Source organism: Phyllostomus discolor, chromosome 4 (genome assembly GCF_004126475.2).
Source record: "Phyllostomus discolor isolate MPI-MPIP mPhyDis1 chromosome 4, mPhyDis1.pri.v3, whole genome shotgun sequence".
NCBI lineage: Eukaryota > Metazoa > Chordata > Mammalia > Chiroptera > Phyllostomidae > Phyllostomus > Phyllostomus discolor.
In genome coordinates, this window is record NC_040906.2 from 163,334,450 (window position 1) to 163,349,924 (window position 15,475).

General features: G+C 34.3%; 1 protein-coding gene across 8 annotated transcripts in view; it reads right to left on the reverse strand.

The window, feature by feature from the left end:
• Window positions 1-365: 365 nt before the first annotated feature.
• Window positions 366-15,475, reverse strand: part of HACE1 (HECT domain and ankyrin repeat containing E3 ubiquitin protein ligase 1) — a 92,745-nt gene continuing 77,635 nt past the window's right edge. For 7 of the 8 annotated variants that reach the window (XM_036024522.1, XM_036024521.1, XM_028508856.2 and 4 more), the window contains 4 exons: window positions 10,271-10,369; window positions 9,930-10,000; window positions 1,626-1,739; window positions 366-1,094 (listed from right to left, as the gene is read on the reverse strand). In XM_036024522.1, coding sequence (XP_035880415.1) covers window positions 992-1,094; window positions 1,626-1,739; window positions 9,930-10,000; window positions 10,271-10,369 — 387 coding nt within the window. In that variant the 3' untranslated portion in view covers window positions 366-991. The remainder of the gene's footprint in view (window positions 1,095-1,625; window positions 1,740-9,929; window positions 10,001-10,270; window positions 10,370-15,475) is intronic. The other variant, XM_028508853.2, reaches the window with a different exon arrangement.

The window sequence follows — 15,475 nt, forward strand, 5'->3', positions numbered from 1 at the left end:
CCTTTGGCATTTCCAAATATGTGCATATTCCCACTTCCCACTAAAAGGTATGCTTGAACTACCCAAGTGAGTCTTTTCAAAATAAAATCTGATTAGATCACCCTAAATTTAAAAATTAATGCTCAGTTTTAGGCATATGTCACTGGAACTCAACCTCTTAATCATAAAAAGCAATTTAAGAAAAAATTACATATTTAAATTGTAATCTGCACATCAGATTACTTCTTTAAATGTGTCATCAAAACTCACAGATAAAATAAAAATATGATAAAATACATTTTACTTTTACCTAAAATATAAATTAAGGCATAAGAAAAATTTTGAGACTGCAATATATATGGAAAACTGAACATGAAGGAAGCAAATAATTCATAGTATAAGCTTTAATATATAAATTAGATATCATTTCATCAGCTGTGTTAGTCACATTAGTTTAAACTTTACATTATATATTAAAAAATAAAAAGCTAAAAAACATCATTGCAATATAGATTCAATATGGGAAAATACATATTTTGTGGCTTTATACACAATCTAAATCAATCCATTCTATTCAATAGTTTTCCAAAATATAAACAGCACTTTACATGCAAAAGAATATACCAGTTTGGAAGTCCTAATATATTTTAATATACATGAAAATAAAGAGAAAACATCCTTTCAACAAGACTGTAACATAGCAGAGGTGAAATATAAAATAAAATTTTGCCCTAACACAATCTTGGATAAGATTAAAGAAATATCAGTAAGGGCAGTTTCTACAACTTTCAATTAGCATTTTTAAAAATGAACACTACTGTGATTTTCTAATTGTATCGCAAACTGAGAAAACATACAAGGGAAAAGGGGGGAGGAGAAAACCTGATCCTTTATGAATTTTAAACATCAGCCCTGCCTACGGCTGCATTTAGGCTGCTTTTCCGCTGACAGTTCCCTAAATTACCCCTGCCACTCTGAATTGTCAGTAGTCAGATGAGCTTTCCAGACTTCATTACGCCATTGTGTAACCATAGCTGCCACAATGCAGTGCCACCAGAAGTCTGTCCTTGAGTATTTCTTTACTTGGGTATTCAGGTAACTTGAGCATGTTGATGCTTTAAAAGAAAAATACACCACCATTAAATAGGAAATCTATGAAATTTCTAATTGTTTTGTCTAGCAGTGACAACTTCAAAAATTAACATAAAATCATCCATTCAAATTTGCATTCAAATGGGAAAACCCTGAAGTAGTATTTAAAAAGAACAAAAACTAAAATTCTGCTGCACTGCAGTTTCCTTTAGCATGCAAATGCAGTGAAAGAAAGTAAGTTCCTTTTGGCCAAAAATATATAAGAGTGATTTAGTTTGAAATAATGGTGTAACTCAGTGATACTATAACAATTTAACTTTAGTGACAGTTGAGCTATATTCAATTAAACTATAGGTAGTTTCCTCAAACATATTCCCTACCAAAACAGGGGGAAGCAAGGAACTATGCAGCTGTTTATTCATCAGTGATTCTAAAATACTGACAGCGATCACTGTTGACATTTTCCTCTCCTTGCACCAATACAATCGTTAGATTTTTGATCATTCAAAATTAATCAAAATTTAAAATGCATTTAAATAAAAAAATTAACATACCATGTGCTTGAAGTCGGTAGAAGATTTGGAGTATATGGAACTGCAGCGATTGTAAAATTTTGCAATCCACTTCCACCCATGATATTAGCAAATCCACCATGTGGGACCCTGGAACTAACAGTTCATGTCTTAGTAAGTTGTAATCAAGAAAGGTAAATCTTTGTCATAGATGTATTTTAAACTCTAAGTTAGGGTAAGAATGTATTCAACTCTAGATCACTGACAAAATAACATTTTTGAATCTACAACACTCTAACTCATTATTAAAAGTCACCCTGGGGCCAGTTAGCAAGCTTCATGGAACTTTCTATAAGCTATACCCCTCCACATCTCTATAAACTATACTATGCTTTCAATCAGCCACAGAACATGGCTCTACTATTGCATTCACCATTCTGAATATGCAATGATTTCGTGTCTCTCCCTTCTAAACTGGGACAGATTTGTGGGCCCAAGTATGTTATATTTGTATTTGCATCCCTGCGGTTAGCAAAACAACTGGCATCTAATAGACATTCATTAAATATTTGCTGAATAAAGGAATGTTTGCTTGATTAATTAAGGCAACAAAGGCCTTTACATGTAATCCAAATAATTTCCCTGTTTGAAAAGTATCTAGAGTCAAAGGGCTTTTGTTTTGTTGTTCACATTGAAAAAACTAGAAAATTCTTTGCATTTCTCTTCCCTGAGATTCACAATATCAATATAAATTTTTTTAAATGTTACTCAACATAATGAAACCACAGGAAGGCCAACACAATAAATACACAAACACCACTAGGAAATTTAGTCTTGGGTACATGGCTGTGAAGGATGAATTATAACTTCTGAAATTCTACTGTTTCAATTTGAAAAAAATTAGTATTTCAAATTAGCCTATGTATATCCATCATGATTAAATAAACTGATCCTGGAATAAATTTTTTTTGTTTTTAAAATGAGATGCTGTAGTGCTTTTTGGATAAATTAGAATGATGGTAAACATTTAACATACAGGTATTAAAGGCATCCTCAAAAGCAGTAGACTCTCTTAATAGTAAAACTGTCTTCCAACATGATTCATAGTACAAAGCATAATTCAGTTCATTTTAAAAAAAACACTGAAATCTGAATAACCAGACCAATCATGAAAAAGAACAAGCTCGTAGGGCTCATAGTTTCTGATTTTAAAACTTAAACTACAAAGCTACGGTGATCAAAACTGTGGTACTAGCCCTGGCTGGCGTAGCTCAGTGGATTGAGCGCGGGCTGCGAACCAGAGTGTCGCAGGTTCGATTCCCAGTCAAGGTACATATCTGGGTTGCAGGCCATGACCCCCCAGCAACCGCACATTGATGTATTGATGTTTCTCTCTCTCTCTCTCTCTCTCTCTCTCTCTCTCTCTCCCCCCCTCCCTCCCTTCCCTCTCTAAAAAATACATAAAATCTTAAAAAAAAAGACATCCTTTAAAATAAAAACAAAAAAACTGTGGTACTGGCATAAAGACATATAGACCAATGGAATAGAACAGAGAAACCAAAAATAAACTCTCATATATATGGTCAAATGATTTTCAAGGAGTGTGCTAATAAGCACATTCAATGGGGGAAAGTCAGTCTTTCAATGAACTGCAGTGGGAAAACCAGATATCCACCACAAAAAAATAAATAAACTTGGACCCTTACCTAATAACACCATTTACAAAAATTAACTCAAAATAAATCAAAGACCTACACTTCAGAGACATAAATACAAAATTCTTATAAAAAGATATAGGGCACAGGTGGCAAACACAAGGCCCGCAGGCCGATACAACCCTCCACCTTGTTGTATCCAGCCTGGTACCTTGTTTCTACCCAGTGGCAGTGCCAAGCTCCTTGCCCCTAGTTAAAGAGTAGTTACATTTACACAGTCCTAAAATTACATTCAGCCCTTTGAAGGCAACCTCGAGGCTGATGTGGCCACCGATGAAAATGAGTTTGACACCCCTGATATAAGGGAAAAGCTTCATGACACTGGATTTGGCAATGATTTCTTGCATATGACACCAAAAGCACAAAAGACAAAATAGATAAACTGGACTTCATCAAAATTAAAAACTTATATGCCAAAGGATACCAGGAACAGAGGGAAAAAGTAACACACAAAATGGGTAAAAATATTTTCAAATCCTAAATCATAAGGAATTGATATCCAAAAATATACAGAATTCCAGCTCAAACAACAACAAAATACAATAAAAACTAGGGAAAGGACTTGAATAGATACTTCTCCAAAAAAGATACACAATGGCCTACAAAGATGAAAAGATGCTAAATCAAATCATTTGTCATAGGGAAATGCAAATCAAAACCACAATGAGATAACCACTTCAGGCACATTAGGATTACTATTAATAAAACAAAAGACAAAAATCCATCAATCATCTCCCCCAAAAAGAAAGAAAATAACAATGGAAAGGAAATACAGAAAGTGGAACCCATATGCATTGTTGGTCAGGATGTAAAGTGGTACAGCCACTGTGGAAAACCACCTGGCAGTCTCTCAAACAAACGAAACACAGGATTATAGTGTATGTCCCAAAGAACTAAAAGCAGAGAATCAAAGAGATATGTAAACATCCATGTTCATTGCAGCACCACTCACAACAGCAAAAAGGTGGAAGCAACCCAAGTGACCATCCATGGATGGAGACATAAGCAAAAGGTGGTGTATGCACACAATGGAATACTATTTAGCCTTTAAAAGAAAGACAATTCTGGCATTTGCAACAATATGGATGAACCTTGAGAACATCATGATAAGTGAAATAAGCCCATCAGAAAATGACGAATAATTCCACTTACACGAGTTTCCTAGAATAGTCAAATTCATAGAGAGAGACAGAAGAATGGTGGTAGGCAGGGGCTGCAGAAGAAGGGATGGACAGCTGGTGTTTAATGGGGACTGTTTCAACTGAGGAAGATAACAACGTTCAGGAGTTGGATGGTGGTGATGGCTGCACAATGTAAATGCACTTACTGTCACAGAACTGTGTTTCCAAAGGTAAATGTTATGTATTTTACAGCTCATACTATAAAAGCTGTTGAAAATGAACCAAAACTTTCTACTTGAAATCACAGATATGTGTACATTCACAGGAACAAACACAGCAATCTACTATAAATGAATCTCTAAAGATGGCAGTTTTCTCTTCTAGCTGGGAAACAGTTTGGTTGCTATTAAATGTTTTCTTGACTAAATGCCCAAGCTTACCTTAGAGTCTAAGTGAATACTGTAGGTATGTCTGAATCTTACTAATAAAATGCTAATGCATGAGCAATCCCTACTTAGGGCAAAGTAATATCTAAAGATCTGATATGTAAATTGAAATAAAATTCTACACTAGTTAATTAATGTATGCATATTATCCTTTGCCTAAAAAAATCACAAAGGCACCCCAAAATGAAAAAGGACAAAAAAACCAAGCTGTTCTCAATTGCCTATAGAGGCAGCATTTAAAAACAAGGGTACCACTTTATCAGGACAGGCTGAGACGATGGGCCTTGACACTGCTTCTTACACAAATTATAACACAGTATTTCAATATCAGGATAATCAGTCTAATGTCTTCATATAGCTAAATTTTGAAAAGCTTAAAAAAAAGATTTCCCAATTTTAATATCTGAATTGAAATTATTCTGTAAACTGACATTCACAAACTGTCCCTGAAACCATACTCTTCCTTTTCTAAACTACAAATATGACTGGGCTTCATACTTGAATAATCCATGATCCTTATGCTAAGACCATAGCTCATCAAACTTAACCATGTATGAGAAAAATAGTCTGGCTGAATATTATGAAACCTGGGTTATACAAGGTAAAATTACAGTTGATAAAAATAATACACAACTACACTGTTGGTGGGAAGGCAGACTGGTGCAGCCACTGTGGAAAACAGTATGGAATTTCCTCAAAAAACTAAAAATGGAACTGCCTTTTGACCTGGCAATTACACTGCTGGGATTATACCCTAAGAATCCTGAAACACCAACTCAAAAGAACCTATGCACCCCCAAGTTCATAGTAGGATCATTTACAATAGCCAAATGCTAGAAACAGCTTAAGTGCCCATCAGAGTGGATAAAAAAACTGTGGTACATTTACATGATTGAATACTGTGCAGCGGAAAGAAGGAAGGAGCTCCTACCCTTTGTGACAGCATGGATGGAACTGGAGAGCATTATGCTAAGTGAAGTAAGCCAGACAGCGAAAGACAAATACTATGTGATCTCACCTATAAGTGGAACCTAATCAACAAAACAAAGAAGCAAGCAAAATAGAACCAGAGACATGGAAATAAAGAACAAATTGATAGTAACCAGAGGGGAGGGGTAAGGGGGATAATGGAGGAAAGAAGTGGAAGGGTCCAGTCAACAGACATGTATAAAGGACCCATGGACAAAGACAAGGAGGGGGGTGAGGGACGGTGGCAGAGGATAGCATATGGGAGGTAGGGGGTGGGTAGGGCAGGGGAGAGTAATGGGAAAAAATTGGGAAAACTGTACTTGAACAACAATAAAAAACTTCTTTTTAAATAATGTACAATTGTCCCTTGATATCTGCAAGGGATTGGTTCCTGGATCCCCTGATGTTACCAAAATCCACTAATGCCCAAGTCCCTTATTTAAATTGATATAGTATTTGTATATAAACTACACACATCTTCCCATATACTTTGAATCTCTAGATTGCTCATAACACCTAATACAATGCAAATGCTAAATAAACAGTTATACTGTACTGTTGAGGAAATAATGACAAAAAAAAAGTCTGTACATCTTCAGTACAGACACAACCAGCAGCCACCGTAGTCTAATTACATAGTACATATCAGCAACAATGTAACATTTTTTCAAGAATTTTCAATCCAAAGAGGGTTGAATCTATAGATAAAATCAAGTCAAACTTTCATTATTCTTAAGGGAATATGAAACAAAAGAGTAACACATTTAAGACAGCCTTATAGACCACGAAAATATTGTCACTACCATAAAAATACTTAAAAATTATTTTTATACTTACTCTATAATTGAACACATTTAACTTTTTAGTAAGACTGCGCTAACTTATACTAATACATGGAGAAAGAAATTTCAGTATCTAAATTTAAACCAATGGATAACCAGAGTTTTCCAAAAACTGCTAAAGAAAAGAAAAACACACACTTTAGGTTTAGAATGGCAAACACTATACCTGGAGTAATGACTGCTGGGAGGTCTCATGTAGAAGGAAAGTTAAGGTTTTTTTGTTTTTTTTATAATTTTTTTAAATTTTACTTATTTATTTTTAGAGAGGGAATGGAGGGAGAAAGAGAGAGAGAGAAACATCAATGTGTGGTTGCTGGGGGCTGTGGCCTGCAACCCAGGCATGTGCCCTGACTGGGAATCGAACCTGCGACACTCTGGTTCGCAGCCCAGAGTGTGGTTCAATCCACTGCACTCAATCCACTGAGCTACGCCAGCCAGGGTGGACAGTTAAGGTTTTAAAGAACTTAAGACTACTGTTTGAATTCAAAACAAGGACTCAATGTACAGTAAGTGCTGAAAGGTGGGTTCTTCAACATGAGCGAAAGCTCAGTTGTGTTGCTTCCCCTCAGATTCCTCGGTTCATACTCTGTACCCACATCCTTCCACCTCAGTTTAAATGGATTCACACTCTACACGTCCTAACCAGTCAAAGAAGCAGCAGCGTGTTTTTCAGCACTGTTAACAATGACTATACTACTGACACAAGAGTGGCACTGTGTGTTACTAAGCCAAGTGATTTTTGATTCTACAAGAGTAGCAATTTTACAGACATTTTTGGTACCAAAGAACATGAATAATTTTTCCCCTGCATTTTAAAGACTCACACTAACTAAATCACAGGGTAAAGGGTGGGGAAATACAATGCACCAGATGGTGTTTAGGTATAAAGCACTAGAAGAATAATGAAAGAGCACTACCTCAGACAATAAACCAAAGTAAGTCCAGTCAGTTTAAAATTGGAATGTAAAAACAGACCCCGTAAAAAGTTACAGGAAAAAAATGTAGGTAAACATATCTATAAAATCTTGAATACAGGAAAAGATTTATAAAAACCATACAGGAAAATATAATCAACTTGCAACATCATTTAGAACTTCTATTTTATAAATTTTATGAATTAAATTTATAATTTAAATTACATGAAACTCTCTCTAACTTAATGAAGTTAAAAGGCAAGTGATAAACAGGGAAAAAGTTCTTTATATATGTCCCTTTACTTAAAAAAAAAACATTTTAAACTGAATTTTTTTAAATGACAGCAGAATAATAAACAGAAAACAAAGACAGGCAATTCAAACCACTCAAAAATTTATATAAATAAGAAGTTATATGAAAATAAAAATGATTGTATCTTGCATTGACAGAATAAAAGGAATAGGCCCTCTCATTCCCTGCTGATGTGAATACCAATATCTTTCTGAGAGGTAAATGAGCAATATATGTTAAGGCTGTAAAAAATATATATAATTTTGTATCCAAAGATTTCCCTTCTATGAATTTAGCCTATGTAAATAATGTAGGATATTGACCTGACTGGTATGTAGCACAAAAATTCCTTATTTCTTCAGCATTATTCATAAATAGGAAAATTTAGCAAAAAGACCAATATCACTGAAAGAAAGTCATAAATTGAAGAGCAGGCAGCCTTTTAAAACATTAGACCTATAAATGGAGTAAGTTTTAATGATATATTGCAAAATTCAAGTTATAAAACAGGGATAATGTTTTTAAAAAGTAAAAATTTAGCCTTGGCTGGGTAGTTCAGTGGGCTGGAGCATCGTCCCCTGAACCAAAAGCTTACAGGTCTGATACTCAAGCCAGGTACAGGAGGCAAACGAATTATATTTCTCTCTCATATCTCTCTCTCTCTCTCTTTCTCTCTCCCCCCCCTCATTGAGTCAGGCAAAAAGTTCCTTAGTTTTTTTCTGTAAGATGTGTCTAGTAGCATTTAGTTGTCTTTAACTTCATTTGAAATAATTTCATTAGATTGTATTGTGACAGCTGTCATATCAGTGTGCATTTTTTAAAAAACTTATCAAAATTGATAAATTTTTGTATAGTTATCTTAATATTGAAAATGGAAGAAAATAAGGAACATTTCCTGCACATTATGCTTTATTTTTTCAAGAAAGGTAAAAACGCAACTGAAAAAAAAAAAAAAGATTTGTGCAGTGTATGGAGAAGGTGTTGTGACTGATCAAACATGTCAAAAGTGGTTTGCAAAATTTTGTGCTGGAAACTTCTCACTGGATGATGCTCCATGGTCAGGATGACCAGTTGAAGTTGATAGTGATCAAATTGAGACATTAACTAAGAACAATCAACATTATACCAAGCAGGAGACAGCCAACATACTCAAAATATCCAAATCAATGAAGTTACTGGTGAAAATGAAAAATGTGTCTTCTATTTTATGGAAAAAAGCATATGGACTTTTAGGCCAGTCCAATATCTCTTTCTCTATCTCTCCCCCCTCTTTCTCTAAAAATCAATGAACATATCTTTGGGTGAGGATTTTAAAAAAAAAAAAGGAAAACTGTATATATATGAGAAGCATTCTGGAAGAATAACCAAAATATTAATAGTGATTATTTTCAGTGATTTTTTAAATTGGAATTGTCTAACCTTCCTACACAGAAAATACAATTTTTAATTATTTTTATTACTCAATTCTCTAAGTATTTCTTGGCATGTTTTGTGTTGTCATCTAGCAATATTAAAAATTTGGCTACTACCATTGACCAACCTTTAGAAAGATTACCAAATTATAAAATACAGTATATAGGCTAATAACCTGAGTTACAACAGTTTATTTTTTTCATACATTAAATAAGCATTTATTTAGCATTATGTTTTATCTTAAATGCCTAAATAAATCTGTTTAATATCAAAAAAGTGGGGCCCTGACCTGTGTGGCTCAGTTGGTTGGAGCTTCATCCCATACACCAAAAGATCCCAGGTTCAATTTCCGGTCAGGGCACATGCCTAGGTGATGGATTCAGTCACTGGTGGGGTGCATAAGGTAAGCACCTGATCAATGTTTCTCTCTCACATCGATGTTTCTCTACCTCTTTCTCCCTCCCTCTCTCTAAAATCAATAAGCATATCCTTGGATAAGGATTTAAAAAAAGTAGAAAGGGAGGGAAGAAACTGACAATTCAGAGTAATAATTCATTTTGGTTGTTTATCTCTAAGCCACTAAGGAATGGAATACATTAAATTCTTTTCATATTATCATAAAAACACTTCTTACCTGCCAGTAACAAACTGCAAGAGAAGAACTCTCTCCTCTGGAGTAATATCTTCCACAACTTCCCAGAACCACTAACAACAACAAAAAAGACTTAGCTCATATTTCAGAGCAATCATAGACTTAATACCAGAGAAATATGCAGCATTCATAAAGCATATTTTATTCTAAGAAACTCATTTATCAAAAATGATTTCATACAAAGCTTTCATATGCAATTCCCATGAGAAGAATTTAGAGAAAAACTTTGTTAATTAATGTAAGTTTTCATCCAATAGCGCTGAAAAGCTTACAAAATTAAATGGCAAAACTTAACTTCATTCTAAGCTCTAGAGAAATTTTACCTGAATAACTGGATCTTCTCTTTCATAGCCACTTGTGTATTCTGTATTTTTTATCCAATCATTCACATCAATTTCTGGCATGCCAGAAAGCAGTAGCTCCTTTGGGGAAACAGAAAAATATTTCATTAATCTTCTTTGGGGAAAAAAATAAACTATTACATTTAAAGAGTAAATGTGCCTTAATTAGAAACTAATTCCATGTAAAACTGATTTATTTTTGTGACAGATTCTGCAAGTCATCAGTAACAAGTACTATTATACATGGGAGAGAATCCTTGGTAATGATAATCTCAAACACTGTAAGATGTGGAGGTGTGTCTACATTGATACAATTTAATTACAATATAAGACAATAATTTTTTATATATAAACATTTATGCAACAGTCTACATGTACAATAATTTTATGAATATTATCTTTATGTTTATTTTTATTTTATGAACTTGGTAAATTGTATAAAGGGGCCATACTCTCAACAGGAGAGTGACAACACAGACCCAAATAAATCCTGGGTTAAGCAAAGGAAAGGATCATCAAGTAACCCTAATCGTTAGGAAAAAGAAAGTAATATAATGAAAATAATTATATTTAAAAAGCACACACATTCAGGCCTTTGAAGAACCATTCTGGAATAATCTAGATCCTCTAATGTCTACGTTTCCCAAGGTGAGAAAACCCCCCAAAATTTCCCTAATAACATTTTAGCAGCCACCTTTTTCCCAGGAAGATCATCAAATAAACAAAATAGCAATCAGATAACTAAAAAATTAAATTAAGAATGGCAACAGTATTTAGCACTATGTTTTCCAAAAGAAAACTTGCAAAAGAGCTTGTCCACATCTCTAAACCAGCCCATTTCTCACAGTCAGCTGAGGCAATAACTAGCCTGCACTTCACTAAAATACTGACAAGCTAGAATATCAGGATTTGTTACTATAGAGACAAATATAACATGGCTCAAAATCAGGTTCCCTACAGCAACTACTCACGATCTATATCAGACTAGTATACTAGTGTACTTTGAAGGTTAACATCAGGTGGTGTCTGAAAACTCTTGGGTGTTGCTGAGACTTGATCGAGCAGTCTGCAAGGTATCTCTTTTCCAATTTATCTAAGGCTGGATTTTCTCCATATAGTTCAACCAAAAAGATATCACAACAGATAATGTGCAAAAGCAAATATAAGTTCCCAATTGTCTTTCATTAAGCTAGACATTAAAAAAACTTGCAAAAATGTAAAACAATGCCACTGTTCCCATTATTTTTATTTCATTCTGGAAAAATGCAGTTTTCATTTGTAAAATGTTATTTATGTTAAAAGGTAATGAATTGTTTATTTGAATCAATACAGTATTTTATACTTCTATTTTAATTTCAAATACAGCAAATATCAATTAATATAACTCACATAAACAAAAAGGCTTTTGTTGTAGGGGGGTCCTAAGACCAAAAAGTTTGAGAACTGCTAGTATTTTGGTTCTTGCCATGCTACTACTACATAAAATAATTTTACTAGATAAGGCATGCTGGTTAGGGTCCATTTACCACCCACAAATACATTCTCTATTTTTCTTTTCACTGTTCTGTTCCTTGGGAGCTGATGCTGGCAAACTAGCTCTCTTGTCTGCTGGCTTGAGGTTGGGTTTCCCCACTGAGAACAGGCAAAAGTCTGGAGGTGAGAGTATTTTCTGCTCCCTCCCTGCTTTAGCACATCTCTTCAGCAGCCATGTCCCCTCATCACAGGGCTCCTCACAGTAATTCCTCCACCTGTCTCTTCGGTTCTAGAGGTGATAAAGCCTTTCCACTGTTACTAGTCTCTGGATGCCTCACCAAATCTTGTATATTCTCAACACTGCCCTCACCTCTGTAATAATTTCTGTGTCAAAACGTCTTTATTTGAATCATCTGGAGAATTCTGTTTTGTAGCTGGACCCTGATACAGACCTGTCAAAAGGGAATAAGAATGAATTTTACATGTTTCTTACAATCTGAGTTTAATCTTCTTCCCTTCTAAGCTAGAGTAAGCTTTTAATAATATTAAGATGCTCTCATTGTTAATAATTATGAATAAAAATGACTGAGGCTTTATTCTCAAGAAACTTGAACTATTTCATGAATATCATGTTATAACTTTTTATGAAGAGGATGAAAGATCTTTATTATCCTATTTAACACTTCTCTTCCCAAACAATCCTACCATCTGAATCAGCTCAACTTAGTTTTAAAGCTAGAGTCTAAGACACACTAGGAATCTGGACCTAACTTCTAATAAATGTGAAAGACAAAGAAATAAAGCTTTTAGAAGAAAACAAAGAAAAATACCTTCATGACCTTGGAATAAGAAACAGTTTCTTAAACAGGACATAAAAAGCTACATTCATTAAAAATAAATAAATAAACTGAACTGTGTTAAAACTGAAAAATTTTATTCCCCAGGACACTACAGTAAAAGATATTCACAATACGTCCATCTAACAAAGACCCCTACAGAATCCTACAAATCAGTAACAACCACCACAACAAAAACAGAGAACACAATAGAAAAACAGACAAATTACTTGAACAAGCACTTCAAAATCAGAGAACACAAATGGCTAACAAACATATCAAATACACTCAACTTCATTAATCATAAGGGAAATGCAAATTAAAATCATAATGAAATACCACCACTGATCTATGATAATGGTTAAAATGAAAAAACAAAATTATTAAATGCTTATGAAGAATGGGAACACCCAGAGCTCTCACATCTGTTGGTGAGAGTGTAAGCTGACACACCACTTCGGAAAACTACTGGCTAGTATGTACACTAAGAGAATAAATGTACACCCTATCTGCCAGCAATTCTACTCCAAGATATATAACTGACAGAATGCATTCTTATGTTCCTCCAAAGACTATACTAGAATGTTTATAGCAGCACTATTTCAAATAGCCCAAAACTAAAAGGTACCTACCAAATGTTCATCAGGAGTAAAAACGACAAAAAGTACACTGACACAACGAACCACCATACAGCAATGAAAATGAACAAATTATACTGCATGCAACAACACTTATGATTCTCACAAACAAAACGCTGAGCTAAAGAAGTCAGATATATTCAAGGTGATTATTTCATTTATATTAAATTCAAAAACAGGCAACCTAATCTATGATATTGTAAGTTAGGAGAGTGGCTACCCATGACTGGGAATAGTAAGTGATAGGGGACATATGAGGGACATCTGGGGTGCTAGGATTTCAGTTTCTTGATTTAGATGCTCATTTCATGGGTGTAGGCAGCTTGTGAAAATTCATCAAACTATACATTTATGATGCATGTGCTTCTCTATGTATATTGTAATTCAGTAAGTTTCACAGGACTTACCAGTATCAGTAAATTATGAGGCAAAGTTTTTGTTAACTATGTTACTATTGGTTTTTTACTCCACAGGTCCAAGAAATAAAGTAATGAATTTTCTGTTTAACAGTTCATAAGTACTCCTCCATTTTAAATGTTAAAAGTAACTTTTACGGTTATGCAAAAACCAGACAAGTCTATGCTAAACAAACCCATTAATCCTAAAAACAGAACCAAAAAACTCAAAACTAGTATTTAATGAAACTAAGTCATAAGGGACCTCTAAATCAAATAGCAAATTCTGTCCACTACTGTACTAAGATACACTGTTAAGTAACAAAATGAAAAAACTGGTATATATGTGAAAGTAAATGTACACACCATTGTATTTCTTCATATATTAAAATGAAAGGCATAGGGTAAAACTAATTTTATGAAACAGAATAAAAACCAAAGGATACTTTCTATTAATCCAAACTTTACTATTCTAAATTATACTTTTTAAAAACTATATTTATTTTGGAGAGCAAACCCTTGTCTGAGGTATCATTGGCAAATAAGTTTTCCCATACAAATGATTCACTTTTTATTTTAATACTGTTTTCTTTAGCTGTGCAGAAGCTTTCTATTTTGATGAGATTCAATTTGTTTATTCTTTCCTTCATGTCTCTTGCTCTGGGGAAATATCAATAAAAATGTTGCAGCATGAAATATCTGAGATTTTCCTGCCTATGTTATCTTCGAGGACTTTAATGGTGTCACAACTTATATTTAAATCTTTTATCCACCTTGAGTTTATTTTTGTGTATGGTTTAAGTTGGTGCTCGAGTTTTTTGTTGTTTTTTTTTTGCACATAGCTGTCCAGTTCTCCCAACACCATTTGTTGAAGAGGCTATTTGTACTCCATTTTATGTTGCTGCCCCATTTGTCAAATATTAATTGACCATAGAGACTTGGGTTTATTTCTGGGCTCTCTGTTCTGTTCCATTGGTCCATGTGCCTGTATTTATGCCAGTACCAGGCTGTTTTGATTACAGTGACCTTGTAATACAGTTTGGTATCAGGTATTGTGATCCCTCCTACTTTGCCCTTCTTTCACAAAATTGCAGCAACTATTCGGAGGTCATTTACGGTTCCATATAAATTTTTGAAGTGTTTGTTCTATGTCTGTGAAATATGCCATTGGTACCTTAATAGGTATTGCACTGAATGTGTAAATTGCTTTGGGTAGTATGGACATTTTGATGATGTTAATTCTTCCAATCCATGAACACAGTATACGTTTCCATTTGTTTGTGTCTTCCTGCATTTCTTTCTTCAGTGTTGTGTAGTTTTTTTGCACACAGGTCTTTTACCTCCTTGGTTAGGTTTATTCCTAGGTATTTTATTTTTCTTTTTGCTATATTGAATGGGATTTTTTTCTTGATTTCTGCTTCTTCTGTTTCATTGTTGGTATACAAAAAATGCCTTTGACATGACTCCCCTCTAAGAAGAAAAGTAACCCAATTAAAAAATGGGCAAAGAACTTGAACAGATACTTCTCCAAGGAGGATACACAGAGGATCCAGAAACACATGAAAAGATATTCAATATCGCTAGCTATCAGAGAGATGCAAATTAAAACCACAATGAGATACCACTTTACACCAGTCAGAATGGACATCATAAACACAGCACAAACAACAAGTGTTGGAGAGGTTGTGGAGAAAAGGGGACCCCTAGGGCACTGTTGGTGGGATTGCAGACTGGTACAACCACTATGGAAAACAGTTTAGAACTTTCTAAGAAAACTCAAAATGGATCTGCCTTTTAACCCAGCAATTCCACTGCTAGGATTATATCCTAAGAACCCTGAAACAC